The sequence below is a fragment of the Mauremys mutica genome, chromosome 4, assembly GCF_020497125.1.
Source record: "Mauremys mutica isolate MM-2020 ecotype Southern chromosome 4, ASM2049712v1, whole genome shotgun sequence".
Classification (NCBI taxonomy): Eukaryota; Metazoa; Chordata; order Testudines; family Geoemydidae; genus Mauremys; species Mauremys mutica.
Genome location: NC_059075.1, coordinates 64,197,712 through 64,212,690, shown reverse-complemented (window position 1 = coordinate 64,212,690; position 14,979 = coordinate 64,197,712). Strand labels below are relative to the sequence as shown.

General features: G+C 42.0%; 1 protein-coding gene across 5 annotated transcripts in view; it reads right to left on the bottom strand.

Moving 5' to 3' along the window:
- Positions 1-1,057: 1,057 nt before the first annotated feature.
- The window catches only part of TMEM62 (transmembrane protein 62), a 39,550-nt gene continuing 25,628 nt past the window's right edge, over positions 1,058-14,979 (bottom strand). For all 5 annotated transcript variants that reach the window (XM_045016290.1, XM_045016289.1, XM_045016292.1 and 2 more), the window contains 6 exons: positions 12,620-12,779; positions 9,317-9,430; positions 8,025-8,109; positions 4,581-4,685; positions 3,572-3,690; positions 1,058-1,626 (listed from right to left, as the gene is read on the bottom strand). In XM_045016290.1, the coding sequence (XP_044872225.1) occupies positions 1,300-1,626; positions 3,572-3,690; positions 4,581-4,685; positions 8,025-8,109; positions 9,317-9,430; positions 12,620-12,779 (910 nt within the window). In that variant the 3' untranslated portion in view covers positions 1,058-1,299. The remainder of the gene's footprint in view (positions 1,627-3,571; positions 3,691-4,580; positions 4,686-8,024; positions 8,110-9,316; positions 9,431-12,619; positions 12,780-14,979) is intronic.

Here is a 14,979-nt window from a genome sequence, read left to right as displayed (position 1 = left end):
TTTAAAGATAGAGAAAAGTGACAAGAAGAAGCACAGTGGCTGTCCAAAGACATAAACAAAGGGTCTGTCTACACTTCGAGCTGGGGATGTAATTCTAAGCTTGTGGAGACACACCCTGCTAGCTCAATGCGAGTTAGCATGCTTAAAACTAGAGAGGGTAGCCCCTGCCACTGCTCACACCACTGCAGCTATGTTCTGTTTTTAAGTGCACTAGCTCAATAAGAGAGAGCACTAGAATGGCTCCTTGAGCTGGGAATGACATCTCCAGGGGGAAGTGTAAACACATATCCAAAGAGTCACAGCTGAGATTAGCATTAGGGACTTCCCAATTCTAATCCTGTACCTACACTATCCCTCTTTCTGATTCCAGGAGGGATGGAGGAGGGAAGGGATAGTTTATAAATATGAAACACTTCATGGTTTTTATCCATAAATCTCAAAGTTTATTATATCCACGAACTGCAGAAACTGAACAGTAAAGTTCAACGACTTACCCTAGATCACACAGCAGGTCACATAACCAGTTTCCTGACTCCCACTCCTGTGCCCTAATCATTGGCCCACACTGCTCCACTTAGATCTTTCATCCCTGAAGAATCCTACCTCTGTTCTTCTCTGCTGTGATTTCTCGCTCTGACCATCACAGAGCCTCCCTTTAACACCAATCAACATAGCTCTTTCACTAGTCAGGTGTGGGTCACTGTTGGGACAGAAAAGGCAAAGACAGAGCATACTGCCTCTTTTTAGCACTGTCTGAGGAAGAAGAATAGAGCAGGACTTAGACACACACACAAACATTACAATTAGATTTTGAGTTGATGATATACGTTACAGCATTATACACATCAGGAAGTGTTTTTAGCACAAACCACAGTGAAACCTAGTGTGAAGGCCATGGTTCCAGATCTTTGTTATGGTCAATACTGTCTTTAATGACATCCAATCACACTGAGTAGTTTTGTAGACCCATGTGTAAACACTGAAATAAATAAATAAATAAATAGCAGCACTGTTCCAATAATGCATTATAAAGATTCACTCCTGAATTTTTCCAATGTTATAAAATTAGGAATTTAATCAAAACATTTTTTTCATTCAGTAATCAGGAAATAATTCCATCTGTCAAACACACAGGTCCACTCTGTACCACAGAAAACCGCATTACCACAAAGTTCTGAAGCAATTCAGGGACAGCTTCAGATTTTACCATTTAATTGCCTGGGCTGTACTGAAATGCAGCCATACAAACCTGCACTTCACAGCTTAACTCAAAAGAACTTTGAATACCTTCGTCAGGCATCAAGAGCTCTGACAGTTTTTCATTTCCACTATGTAAGTTCTCAGCTCAGAAGAGCTCAGTGTCCAGGTTTTATGGATCAGAACTAGAGTCAGCACCACCAACCAGGTCTTCATTGGGGAGAGGAAGAAAGCCAGAGTTCCATAGGTCCGTTGCAGGAAGTAACAGGAATAGACTTGCCAGGCCAGCAGGAGCAGCATGGTTAGGTGGATTGGCACAGCCAGGAAGTGCCTGACATGACGGATATGAGAGCAAAAGCTATGCCCCTGGCATCGTAGCAACAGGCACCAGCACAGGTAAGCCATCAAAGGCAAGTTAAAAAATATCATCTGGAAAGGCAAGCAGAGAGAAATGAGGATTTAAATGTGTCAGGAATGTTATACTGAGCAAGTAAGACCATGGGAAGATACAGGAGGGCACAATAACTATCCCATGGACTGGTCTAGTAGCCAGCAATAGTGTTCCAGAGGGTATAATTCCTGGAGTTAGATTCTTCCACAGAGATTGTCTGTGACGGAATATTGGGAAGGCATTAAACTCAGACTGGTGAAAGTGTGAGTTTATCTATTTAACAGTGAAACCTAATGACCAATTTGAAGGGTTTGCAAAAAATCTTAACCACTCAATCCTCCTTGGCTGGAGCATAGCTCAAGTGTGATGCATTGCAGCAAGAGAAAGTGGAAAATCCTTTGCTTTCAATTGGTGTACAGAAGAATCAAAGGAAAATTAAACAGAGGGAAGGAAAAGAAAGAAAAGGTTGAGAGAGAGAAGCAAGATTGCTTTTCCTTTCTGCTCCCTCCCTAAGGCAGAGAAGAGGTAGTGTGAATTAATGATTGTTAAAAGGAAGCCAAGATTTACTGATGATATTTAAGAAGGAAAACAAAGGAGCATCAATAAGTCAAAACTTCACAAGGGAGTGGGCAAAAATTGATAAAAAGGGGGAACATTCACTGAGGAGTTCTAATATTTGGAGTTTTCTCTTGCCAGTTCTAAACCTTGTTCCTTTCTCCACTTTACCTGGCATGAGTGATTTGGATGTGTTATGTGTGTCAAAATATCACCTCTATAATACAGCTAACTAACACTAAGGCAGTGGCAGCTACTCTACTAGATACAAGTTAAAACTGCATTTTGCATCACATCCACTCTCCCTAGGACCCAGAAGTGTGCATACCCCCATCCATATTTCAGCTGAAAATTTTAATCTGTTGTCTATGATTTCTGTTGTCTAACTACACTTTGAAACAGAGCAACAGGTCCACTGGTCTTCCAAATGGAACCAGAAGCCTGTTGAAGGATTCTGTTTTCTTCTGTGGATGAAAGAGGGAAGGAAGAGGAAACTGAAGGAAAGAAAAAAGGACTGCAAATTAACCAATGGCCAAAGACTGAAAAAAAATAGAATTTAAAAATTAAAAAGAAAGCAAATAAAGTTGAGTTTCTGGAAAAACACTTGAGTAGATGTTCTGTTGAGTTTTGTAGAGGGAAACCCATTCATTTGCATACTATGTTGCCAAGCAGATCTTTTCTATAGTGTTTTTAGTCCCTAAGAAGTTATGTTGTCAGAGGAGGGAAAGGTGAGCTTTCAAATGCTCTTCTGGAAATTCTAATGGCTAGCTGTATTCTGAGTCATGCATGAGTTTCAACACTGACACACATTGAAAAAGGGATGCTGGAGTTTTAAGAGTCCTCCTTTGGCAAATACTTGAGGGCAAGGTTAGGGGGGCAAAATTGGGGGTCTGTTGTGACAATTTCTAGGACTCTGATACTGCAAAGGGGAAGGGAGGAAGGAAAATACTTAACTCTAATGAAAGAAATCCTACCTCACACCTGAAGCATAGAAAAAAAAATCTTTCTAATGATCAGGAAAGGAGGAACAGCACTGATATAATTAGCTAAACAAACCAACTAGGAAACAACGAACCTTGTTGGCAAAATACAGGAAAGAAGAGCACCAACAAAAAAAAGCTCCAGGGTTAGCTCACATTTTTAACTCTTTGACTCCAGGACAACAGATTTCCTGACAGATATCACTATAAAACACCTATGTTGAATTGGCTATACAAAGAGCAGAAACTACTAAATGTGCTCCATTTAACCTACCAAATTCCACTTAAACTGTGGTCTCAGTTTGAAAGATCAGAGTCTTGACCACCATATCGTCACTTCTCCCATTTGCCACAACCCTCCTCCTCCACTATTTCTAAAATTCAAAGATCTTGAAAAAAATTCTCACAGGCTAAAGCAGCTTGCCAATGTCCACATCTAAATTCTCACCTGTAAAATTCCAACCACGAATGTCAAGCCGCCTTGCAGGAAATGTCCACCAACAATTACCCCAAAGGAAAAACAGGTGCCCACCTGACCATCTATCACCTCGCCAATAAACCAAGGTCCTGTAGGGGAGGAAATAAATTCAATAGCAATAGTAAATACAATAAGAGATGACTTACTCCACCAGCCCAAAGCATGAGCTAGCATTAGGAAAACTACTTGTTTGTCTAGTGAATCACTTTAGAATAAACACCATGTATTGAGGCTGGTAAACATTCCTGGGTGAAATTAACAAAGCATAGTTCATCATCAACTGATGCCACCTGACACCCTGCAATGAAAATATTTTTATATAAATCTAATCTCTAACAATTCTGATACCACACAGAACATTTTGCTGCAGGTAGAAATGGTGTATCCATAGAAACTATCCTTCTGAAACACAGATCTTTCACCAGGGTTACAGTGTGTTTATGCACTAGTCTTTTACATCTTGATTTAAATCTGGCTTGGGTTACAAATGAAAGTGAGCTTGGCACACTCAGTTTTAGTGGATGTTTATCTGTGTTACAAGTCACCATATAATTTGGTACCATGTTCTTAAGGAAAGACCAGACTAAGTAAGCAGGGTGTTTCGAGGTCAAAGCTGAGGTGCCTTGGTAAGCTATAATGTGAAATAGACATGCCATATGCTCACACTTTGCCAAGCCATAACCAGGCCTCAGTCTTTTATTTTAAAAGAATGAGCCCTGAGTTAAACAAAGTGAATTTGTTTTATATGTTCACAGAATAATTTTACAATACAAAGTCATGACATTCTAAGTTTGGAATATTTAACAAACAAGCCTTCAGTTTTATTGTACAAGAATTTTTAAAGTCACAACACAGCTTTGTAACCCACCTAACTTTTTTATTTTATATATAATCTAAAGTTTTTATTGAGAAACCTCTGAACACCTCTGCACATTTTAAAAATTATAATTTACATCCTCTAGTATTCTAAGCTACATACCCAGAGCTGTATACAAACTCAGTATCAGAACAGAGTAATAGAAGGTGTTTGTTTTGCTCAAGATGTGAAGTGAAAAGGAGGTCAGCATTACTAATCCTGGAGGTCCTGAATGAAAGAAGCAGTTCAGAAAAATTATTAATTCAGAGCATAAAGGATACATAAAAAATGTGCCTGTTTAAAACAAATCTACACATTGTTTTAAACAGAATATATAAAATAGGAAAAATAAATTAACAGAATATTGAATAAGTTTTGAGCACCAACACAAGAGAATAAACAGGCAGCTTCTCTAAGAACATAAGAATGATCATAGTGGGTTGGACCAATGGTCCAGCTAGCCCAGTATCTTGTCTTCTGACAGTGGTCAGTGCCAGATGCTTCAGCTGGAATGAACAGAACAGGCAGTTATGAGTGATCCATCTCTTGTTATCCAGTCTCAGCTTCTGGCAGTTGGAGGTTTAGGGACACCAGGAGCATGTGGCTTTTGTCCCCATCCTGGCTAATAACTATTGGTGGACCTATTCTTCATTAATTTATCTAATTCTTTTTTGAATCCAGTTATACTTTTGGCCTTCACAATATAACCTGGCAATTAGCTCCACAGGTTAACTGTACATTGTGTGAAGAAATACTTCCTTTTCTTTGTTTTAAACCTCCTGCCTATTAATATCAACAGGTAACCCTTAGTTCTTGTGTTATGTGAAGGTATAAATAACACTTCCCTAATCACTTTCTCCATACAATCCATGATTTTATAGACCTCTATCATATCCCACCTTCAGTCACCTCTTTTCCAAGATGAACAGTCCCACCCTTTTAAATCTCCATGTATGGAAGCTGTTACATACCCCAAATCATTTTTGTTTCCCTTTTCTGTACCTTTTACAATTCCTGTATTTTTTTTTTTTAGATGGGGTAACCCAAATTGCATGTAGTATTCAAGGTGTTATTTTCTGTTCTATTATCTATCCTTTTCCTAAAGATTCCTAACATTGTTAGCTTCTTTGACTGCCCCTGCACATTAAGCAGATATTTTCAGAGAACTATCCACAATGACTCCAAGATCTCTTTTGAGTGATAACAGCTAATTTAGATTCCATAATTTTGTATGTATAGTTCGGATTATTTTTTCCAACCTGCATTACTTTTTCACATATCAACACTGAATTTCATCTGCCATTTTGTTATGTAGTCACCCGATTTTCTGAAATTCCTTTGTAACTTTTCGCAGTCTGCTTTGGACTTAACGATCTTGAGTAATTTTGTACCATCTGCAAATTTTGCCATCCCTCTGTTAACACACTTTTCCAGATCATTTATGAATAAGTTGAACAGCACATGCCCCAGTACAGATCCTTGCAGGACTCTGCTATTTATCACTCTCCACTGTGAAAATGGAACATTTATTTGTACCCTTTGTTTCCTATCTTTTAACCAGTTACTGATCCAGGAGAGGACTTTCCCTCTCATCCCATTACTGCTTAGTTTGCTTAGGAGCCTGTGGTGAGGGAACTTGTCAAAGGCTTTCTGAAAGTCCAAGAATTTTATATCAATTGGCTCACCTTTGTTCATATGCTTGTTGACCCCCTCAAAGAATTCTAATAGATTGGTGAGGCATGATTTCCATTTATAAAAGCCATATTGACTCTTCCCCCAACATATTGTGTTTATCTGTGTGTCTGATAATTCTGTTCTTTACTGTAGTTTCAACCAATTTGCCTGGTCCTGAAGTTAGGTTCACTGGCCTGTAATTGCCAGAATCGCCTCTGAAGCCCATTTAAAAAAATAGGCATTACATTAGCTATCCTCCAGTCATCTGTGCAGAGGATGATTTAAGTGACAGATTACATCAGACATAGGTAGTAGTTCCGCAATTTCACATACGAGTTCCTTCAGAACCCTTGGGTGAATACCATCTGGTCCTGGACTTATTACTGTTAGTTTATTACTTTGTTTAAAAACAGGTGGGCAAACTATGGCCTGCAGGCTGGATCTGGCCTGCCAGACGTTTTAATCCCAACCTTGAGCTCCTGCTGGGGAGCGGATCTGGGGCTTGCCCCACTCTGATATGCCAGCCGGGGAGCAGGGTCGTGGGCTGCACCACACGGCTCCCAGAACCAGCAGCATGTCCCCCCTCCGGCTCCTATGTGTAGCGGCAGTCAGCTGGCTCTGCTCCGCACGCTGCCCCCATCCCAAGCGCCCAGGGCTGACGAGGGGTGGGGAGGGAGCTGGTACAAATTTCCGGGGCCCAGCAGTCCAGAAGGGGGCTTGGGGCCTGGCTTCGTCGGCCCAGTTTAGCCAGTCCGCCCTTGCTGGGGGGCCCGAAAAATTTTTTTCACTGGGGCCCAAACCTGCTCTCGGAGGCCCTGCAAGCGCCGTCCCTGCAGCTCCTGCAGACGGGACAGCACGCAATGCCCCCTGGCCGTGCCTCTGCATAGGAGCTAAAGGGAGGAAATGCCACTGCTTCCAGGAGCCGCTTGAGGTAAGTGCTGCCCAGAGCCACTCCCCCTCCGCCCCAACCCCTTGCTCCAACCCTGATCCCCCTCCTGCCCTCTGAACCCCTCGGTCCCAGCCTGGAGCCCCCTCCTGCACTCCAAATCCCTCATCCCCAGCCCCACCCCAGAGCCCGCACCTCCAGCCAGAGCCCTCCCGCCCCCCGCACCCTACCAGCCCTGCCCTAGCCCCCTCCCACACCCTGAACTCCTCATTTCTGGCCCCACCTCCGAGCCCCGCACCCCCAGCCAGATCCCTCACCCCCTCCCACACCCCAACCCCAATTTCATGAGCATTCATGGCCTGCCATACAATTTCTATACCCAGGTGTGGTATAAAAAAAAAGTTTGCCCACCCCTGTTCTAAAACCTGCTCTATTGACACCCCAATCTGGGAGAGTTCCTCAGATGTGTCACCTAATGGGGCCGCCAGGGCTGGCTTAGACTTGCTGGGGCCCAGGGCTAAAGCCAAAGTCTGAGACCCACTGCCTGGGACCGAAGGCCAAGCTCTGGGCAGTGGGGCTTCGGTTAAAGGCCGTCGGCCTGGGGCTGAAGCCTTTTGGCTTCAGCTTTGCTCCTCCCCGCCCTCCCAAGGGTGTTGGGGCTTGAGTGGGTTCAGGCTTCGGTCCCCTCTCCTGGGGTCATGTAGTAATTTTTATTGTCAGAAGGGGGTCGTGGTGCAATGAAGTTTGAGAACCCCTTGACTAGACTATATTTTATTTTACATATCAGAGGTTCTCTGAGCCCTCTTGGAAACAAAATGTCAGCTTCAAGGGACTGAATCAAGTTGAGAGGTGCTACATGCAAAAGCTTGCACAGTGAACAGTAGTATAATGATTATTAGGGTGGGGTTTTTTTGCTGTCTTGATGGCACAGGATAAAATAGTGAATAGAGGGTGGGGAAAAAAATCAAAATCCTCTTAAAAAATACAGACAAAACACTGGCTCTTACCTTTGAGTGTTGGCTTTCTAAGGTACCTGAAAATAAGAAGCAAGGTGATCTGAACCAGAACAGTCAGCCCAAACAGTACTCGAGTCTGAAAACAAGCACAATTATTCCAATAAATCAAAACTTTAAATGGTAGCTATCTTCTTAGTACAGCTGTGTGAATGTGAGAAAAATAAATGGTTTAATTAAAACAGGTATTTTGAGATTCCTGGTGCCATCACATTTAAAAGTAACAATGAGACTTCAGAAACAGGGGAACTTGAGAAAAGTCAGTAAATTCAGGTTAGTTCTGGTTTCTATCAGAAATATTTTCATTGTGAAACAACATTGACAGTGGTAATACATTTATAATAATTTGCAAATTAGTACAGCAGTTGTAAGAACTACTAGTAATTAAGTTTCCGTATCAAAGCAAAATGGAAGAGGAATTTTGCAGTCGGTTTCATTGGGTTTCCAAGCTATTGGTATCACACACATGCCTTGCTTTCATCAATAAACAAAAAAATAAAAATTAAATTAAAATATACTTCACACAGGAAGACACTTATCACCATATACATTTTCAGATTGCTGTGCTGAGTAAAACTACAGTTTTCTTTTAAGTGACTATGGTGAACATCAGAGTTACAAATTTAGAGAACTAATATCAGAGTTTTGAGAAAGTCACAGGTGCAAAATAAAGCTTCCTTCATATAATTCTATTAATATACATTAATTATAAGATTCCATCCTCCTGTTTATTCCAGTTCTGGTCGTTTGTAAGGGTGAAATCCTGTACCTGTTGAAATCAATGGGATTTTCTACTTTAATGGGCCCAGGATTTCACGTTTGGTCTTTAGCTTTGTTAAAGGCAAGCACAACATGAGCAGATGATGTACAAGTTCTTCCTATAATCCTTGTTAGTGCACCTCTGTAGTAATCTATTTTCACTCTTCTTTAAATTTAGTTTGGGCTTCACTTTTATGCACTTTGTGGCTTCATTTTTGTATAACCGCTCCTACAAAATACATACATAATTCATGCACAAAACATGCATGTGTGCAAAATGGACAGCTGTGGATGCAATGTGAGGGTTTTTGGCATGTCTAATCAGTGCATGTTCGTCTCTGATTGGTGCAACTTGAGAACTGAAGTCTGAAAAGATCTGTGAAGGTTCTTATATGGCCCCATCACTGTAATATCTGACCAACTCAAACATTAATTAATTTATTCTCAATGTGAGGTAGAGAAATGTCTCCGAAAGTCTCTAGAGAAAGAAAGCAGGCATGACAGCTATTTTGGCTGAAAGCACCCACCAGGATGTAGTGGTCTGTAAGGAGAATGAGAGATGACAAGAATCCAAATCTAAGAGAGAGGTTTTCGTTCACAGCAAATGTATGACCTTGAGTGCTGCTCTTCCCAATGGCATCCTGGTTGGGAATAAAACAGAGAAGTAATCAGATGTAAATTGTGCCAAACAAGTGTCTTTCAAGCCACTTTCCAGAATAATTCAAAATTTCAGGTTAAGGCTCTAGGCTAGGACTGCTAACTTCTCTGCAAATATCTGATTAGTATGCACGCAGATTGCTGTACTAAATACATATTATTGCACAGGTATATTCTTTTTAGGTGAATTATGACAATGTAGTTTTATGTTGCAAGTAAATGTTTGGCCCTGAGTTTATAATCAGGAAGCGTTGCATGGGAAAGGGACCCTTTCAGAGACTCAGCAACTTTTGGAAGGGGGCTACCTTCAGCCATCAGTTTTTTGTTTTTTTGAACACTCAACTCTGGAGACCCTTACCTCTGAAACAAGTCTGGGAGCCATGTTGTGTTCCATTTTTGATATTTTCTTTAACTAAATTGTAATTGCTGTACTCAACTATAAACCAGAGTATGGTAATGCATTTTCTTCCCAGTACTGCTAGTATATTTATTCAACATAATTCCATGATTTTTGTTCATACATTTGTAGCACTGAGAACCTGTCTCCCAGGACATAATAAATAGGATATTTATCAAATTGTCAGGAGTATATAGTATGTTTTATAATATAGGTGTGATCACAAGGATTTAAACTTTGAACAGTCCCATAAAATTGTGAATATTAAATATTAGACAAATTAGAAAAAATTACAAGTATTCACATTTTCTCCAGCTAAATAATAAGAGTTTAAACCTGACCCCTCTGCTCCTCCACTGGGATATTAGCTTTTCAGAGTATTCAGTTACTGGATGTGTTAGTGATGTATGACTGGAGAGGACTGGAAGTTCATTTTTATACAGCCCCATCCTATTAAAATGGTGGTAAATGCATATATTTGCACACTGTACTACTCGTAGATAGCCAGTCCCACTCAACACTACTTACATGTTATCTTGTGTTTGTGCTGCTGCATGTATGTGATGGGGCACACAGGTCCCACACTGGCGAGGAGGAGGGTAAATGAAGGCTTGTTGACCCACTTGGCCCCACCCAACTACACTTGCAGCAGATATCAGCTGTGGAGGTGGGAATTAAAAGGAGAAGGCCCAGCTCAGTTCACAGTTGGCCAGGAAGAATAGAGTTTGGCTTGTCTCATGCTGAGGGAAGTTTGGTTTCAGCCAAGAGTCCGAGGCAGCTTGCTACCTGAGCGAGTCTCTTGGTTGAGGAGACAACAAGGCCCAGGGAGACTGACCAAAAGGACAGAGTGCATGAAAACAAGTCCTGCGTAGAAGGGTGAGGTCCTGCTGACGACTTATTGGGTGATTCTGAGTTTGTAGCATTTCTTTATTTTTGGATGCAAGTATTGTGGAAAGGATGAGGCTCAAGTGTGTTTGTCTTTGTTGGAGGGCTAAAGCACCATTGCAGTGGATCTCATGAGAGATGGCAATCAACTGTTGGAGGTCCTGTGACAGAGTGAGTAGTGCCCTATAGAGCCACAAGGGGGCACTGTGGAAATGAGCTCTGTAACAATGGTGGCTTTCCCGCTTCATTTGAGAAGAATCAGTTCTGAAATTTTAATGCTTTCTTTAGGAAGAAAAAATAAAAGGTTAAGAACAAGCTAGGATGTCCAACATTAACAGTACAGCAAGTTGACTATAGAAAATCCTTACTGTCCTTATCTTGCTGTATTACAAAGAGAGAAAGTTACATATATGGATGAGTACACTTACACAAACCATTACAATTTCAGAATCTGAAGTATGACTCCCTTAAAGAAGAGAGTTTTTTACCCTATAGAAATGCTGCCTGGCTAGGCTATGTATGGTCATGGTGAGACAGAAATTGACTTTCTCAATACTATTGATTTCTATGCATAAACGTATACAAAGATGGAAGAGTTTGCTCAGTTTCTGTTAGAGCAACTTAAAGGCACAATACTAAACTACAGCTGCCAGAAGGAGAACTGTTCCTCACAACGTTATATTCAAACAACATAATGTCAATAACGATTTGGTGTTCTGTGATATAAAAAACATGTTAGGTGTTAGCCTTTGACAAATTTTTAGATCAATTCCAAACAAACAATTTACTACAACTTCATCTCCAAGGCCCTCCAGATTTGGATCCTTGCCCTTAATAGGCAAGGAACTGCCTCTTTCTTAACTGTCTAAAAATTTGCTTGACGAAACATCACATTAACATATTTCTGGTCCAAGTCAGAGTGCCCCTCTTTTGAGGCAATCTTAAAATAGCACTTACTTGTTATTTGAAAAACCTTGTTTACCAATGATCTGATCTCCCCTTGTATCTGACATCAATACATTTTCAGTTTCAAGTGTAAATCCTTTTGTACATACCCTTAAATAAAGTCTCAATGTTAGGGATTCAGACTTTTTCACTGAATAAATCTGATTTCCATTTCTGCTGCCTGGCAGACAAAACTGGAACGTACGAATATTTATTTAAACTAAACTCATCCCTACTTACATGATGCAGTATGTTGATAGTCTAGGACAGTGGTTCTCAACCAATGTATCACTGTGGGCTGCATATACGGCCCACAAAGTATTACCTGGGCCGCAGGTTGAGAACCACAGTGCCCACCACTTAACTACACCTCCCTTCCGCCCCCACAAACCCCTATGGCCAGCGTCCTCCACCCAGAGGCCCCAACACAGAGTGGGGCCAGGAGCAGAGAGCCAGACATGGGGCAGGAACCTCAACCCTGGACCCTGCAGTACGGGGCTGGGGGTCAGTCAGGACCCTGACCCCGGACCCTACTGCAACCCTGGAGCTTGCTGCGTGGGGCTGGGTGGCAGCTGGGACCCCAGACCCCGCTGGGTGGGGCCAGGCAGCACCTGGCAGCCAGGACCTTGCCATGTGGGGCTAGGCAACAGCCAGCTCCCAGGACCCTGGACTCCGCCGTGCAAGGCCAGGCAGCAGCCAGCAGCCCGGAGTCCGACATGTGGGGCTGAGCGGCATCCGGCAACCCGGACCCCGCTGCACAGAGCTGGGGGCAGAGGGCAGCCCGGACCCAGGAGCCTGCTGTGTGGAGCTGGGAACCCACAGCCTTTAGCACACAGCTAAGCTGGGCCACAGCTGTGTGCTAACTGGGATGCATGCAGCCTGCAGGCTGAGAACCGCTGGCTTAGGCATTATAGGTTAAAGTAATGAATGCCAGTAGACAGCTCACCTGGACAGTTACATCTATGTGATGTAACCCTTCGCTGTAGTTTTGAGGGTTCCACTTCAGTACGTAGAGAGGACCAGACACATGATGAGCATCCCCCAAATGAACTTCATCAATACTGACCTTCACAGAGGTGATGAAAGAAGGAGAGAAGACCAAAATTCTAAGAAGTAAAAACAAACAGGTTCATCATGAGATTTGCAGGAAGGTTTACCACCACCCCTTGGAGACAAGTCATTAGGTTATACTTCCTAATATCTAAAAGTTCAAAGGATTAAAAAAGGGAAGAGCTGGAGTTATTGCGGGCAATCCTTGAGATATTAGATCCTGGCTGTAATTTACATAAGAGGTGGGACACCCTGCCTAGCTATACCCCTAATCATCCTCATCAACTTACTAGGAGCCAAGAGTGAAAAGGAATGTGGCAGCCCTCTCCCAAAAAAGTGGGAACAGTCTACGAGGAGAAGTTTTTCTGACTAGAAAAAAGAAAATCTTAACAAAACCGTTAATACACATGGTATATGTAGTTCTACTGAATCTATACATGACATCAATTCACATGATCTTCTCAAATATCTTTTTACTGAAATGAAAATTTAATCAAAGTCTGTATTGGTGACTTACTGGTAGCACAATGCCATGCAAGAGATTCAAGTGCAATTCTCAGCCTGGATTTTTAACTCTCTGTATTGACAACCCCAAGGAGAGAGGCTGTGAAAAGGAAGCTTTTTTATAGTATTAAACTCTGTCTACAATCTACCTTTGACAAGGTCAGATGGTGCAAAACTCGACTGTAGAATTGATAAAGTTATAGGTATCCTCAGCAGTGCTGTAACGAGAGCAAGGTGAGTGAGGCACTTGCCTCGGGCACGGAAGGTGAGGGGCGCAGAAAGTCTCTCATTTGGCAGCAATTCAGCGGCAAGTCCTTCCCTCCAAGAGGGACTGAAGGACCCGCCACTGAATTGCTGCCGGTCGTCGTCAAGGGAGAGAGGTGGCACGTCCGGCTCTTGGGCGGAAATTTGGCGGCGGGTCCCTCAGTCCCTCTTGGAGAGAAGGACCTGCTGCCAAATTGCCGCCAAAGAATGGCGGCAATTTGGCGGCAGGTCCTTCCCTCCGAGAGGAACCTGCCACCGAAGAGCCAGACGTGCCGCCCCTGTCCCTTGCCTCGGGCACAAAAATCCCTAGTTACGGCTCTGATCCTCAGGACCCTAACTGGAACAGACTTGGCTAGACCACATAAAACCAAAGGAGATCCATGTATGTCAAATATTTCATACCACAATTGGCAGACATAGACAGACACGCACGTGGACACACATGCATAGAGATTTTGCTGACATTTGTCAGTCCTTTTTTAAAGTTCTTTTTATTTCCCCCCCCCACAGGAGTAGAATAATTTGGTTTATATAGCTCAATTTTATGAGAAACATTCACACCCAAGTAAACAATAGAAGGCAATTTTAATTGTTTTCCCTTCAGTACTGTTGCCATTTCAATTAAAGTGTCGCAGTTTGCTTTTTCCCCCATGGTAATTTTGTACCCTAAAATCTTTCCAAGTTCTTTCATTTCTGATTATGCAATAGGAAAAGTAGAGTAGGGCTCCCTCAAATGAAGCAGGCTATCATGCACATATGGTGAAATATAGTTGTGTTTTCCACCAGTTAATATACGAGGTATTGTTGGGATGATACTGAATTAGTTGGATGAAAGGTTCTTACAGGATCAGCTAATTGGAGGGGGGCAGGAATGGACAGCTTTGCCTGGGCACTCCTTCCTAACTGAAGAGGGCAACACATTTCTGTAGGTTTAATTCTACCCATACATGATTTAAATAAAGAGTCAAATTCAAATATTGTAGTGCTTTTAAGAGGAAACCCCACTCCACCCTATCAAATGTCCTGGAGTCTAAACTTCAGATAGCTCTTCTTGTTGACTGAGTCCTCAGTTTTACTTAGCCTATGAATACTGACTACAATTCCTTTCCGCTATAAAGCCTGCTTAAGTTCAATGTACAAGTTAATACCTCCTCAAGTGTTAAGACTACAATTTTCATGCAGATGTCAGAATCCTGATTCAACATGGAGATTGTTCCTCAGGATGCACATCTCACTGGATCTCTATTTTGTTTTTAAAATACAGATTGTAGACAAAGTTAACTGTTGAGAAGAGATTTCTTCCTTAATGATCTAGCTGAAAGTTTTCATAAGATTGTAGTAATTTTGGCAAGTAAGCACTTGTAAAATTCTGTAAAACTATCTGCTTCAAGTACTTTCACCAAATTAAGATGAAATACAGCTTTGGAAACTTCAGCAGGTATAAGGCCTTTTCATAGCTCTTATTTCTTTTCCTTTGTAAGCTTACCT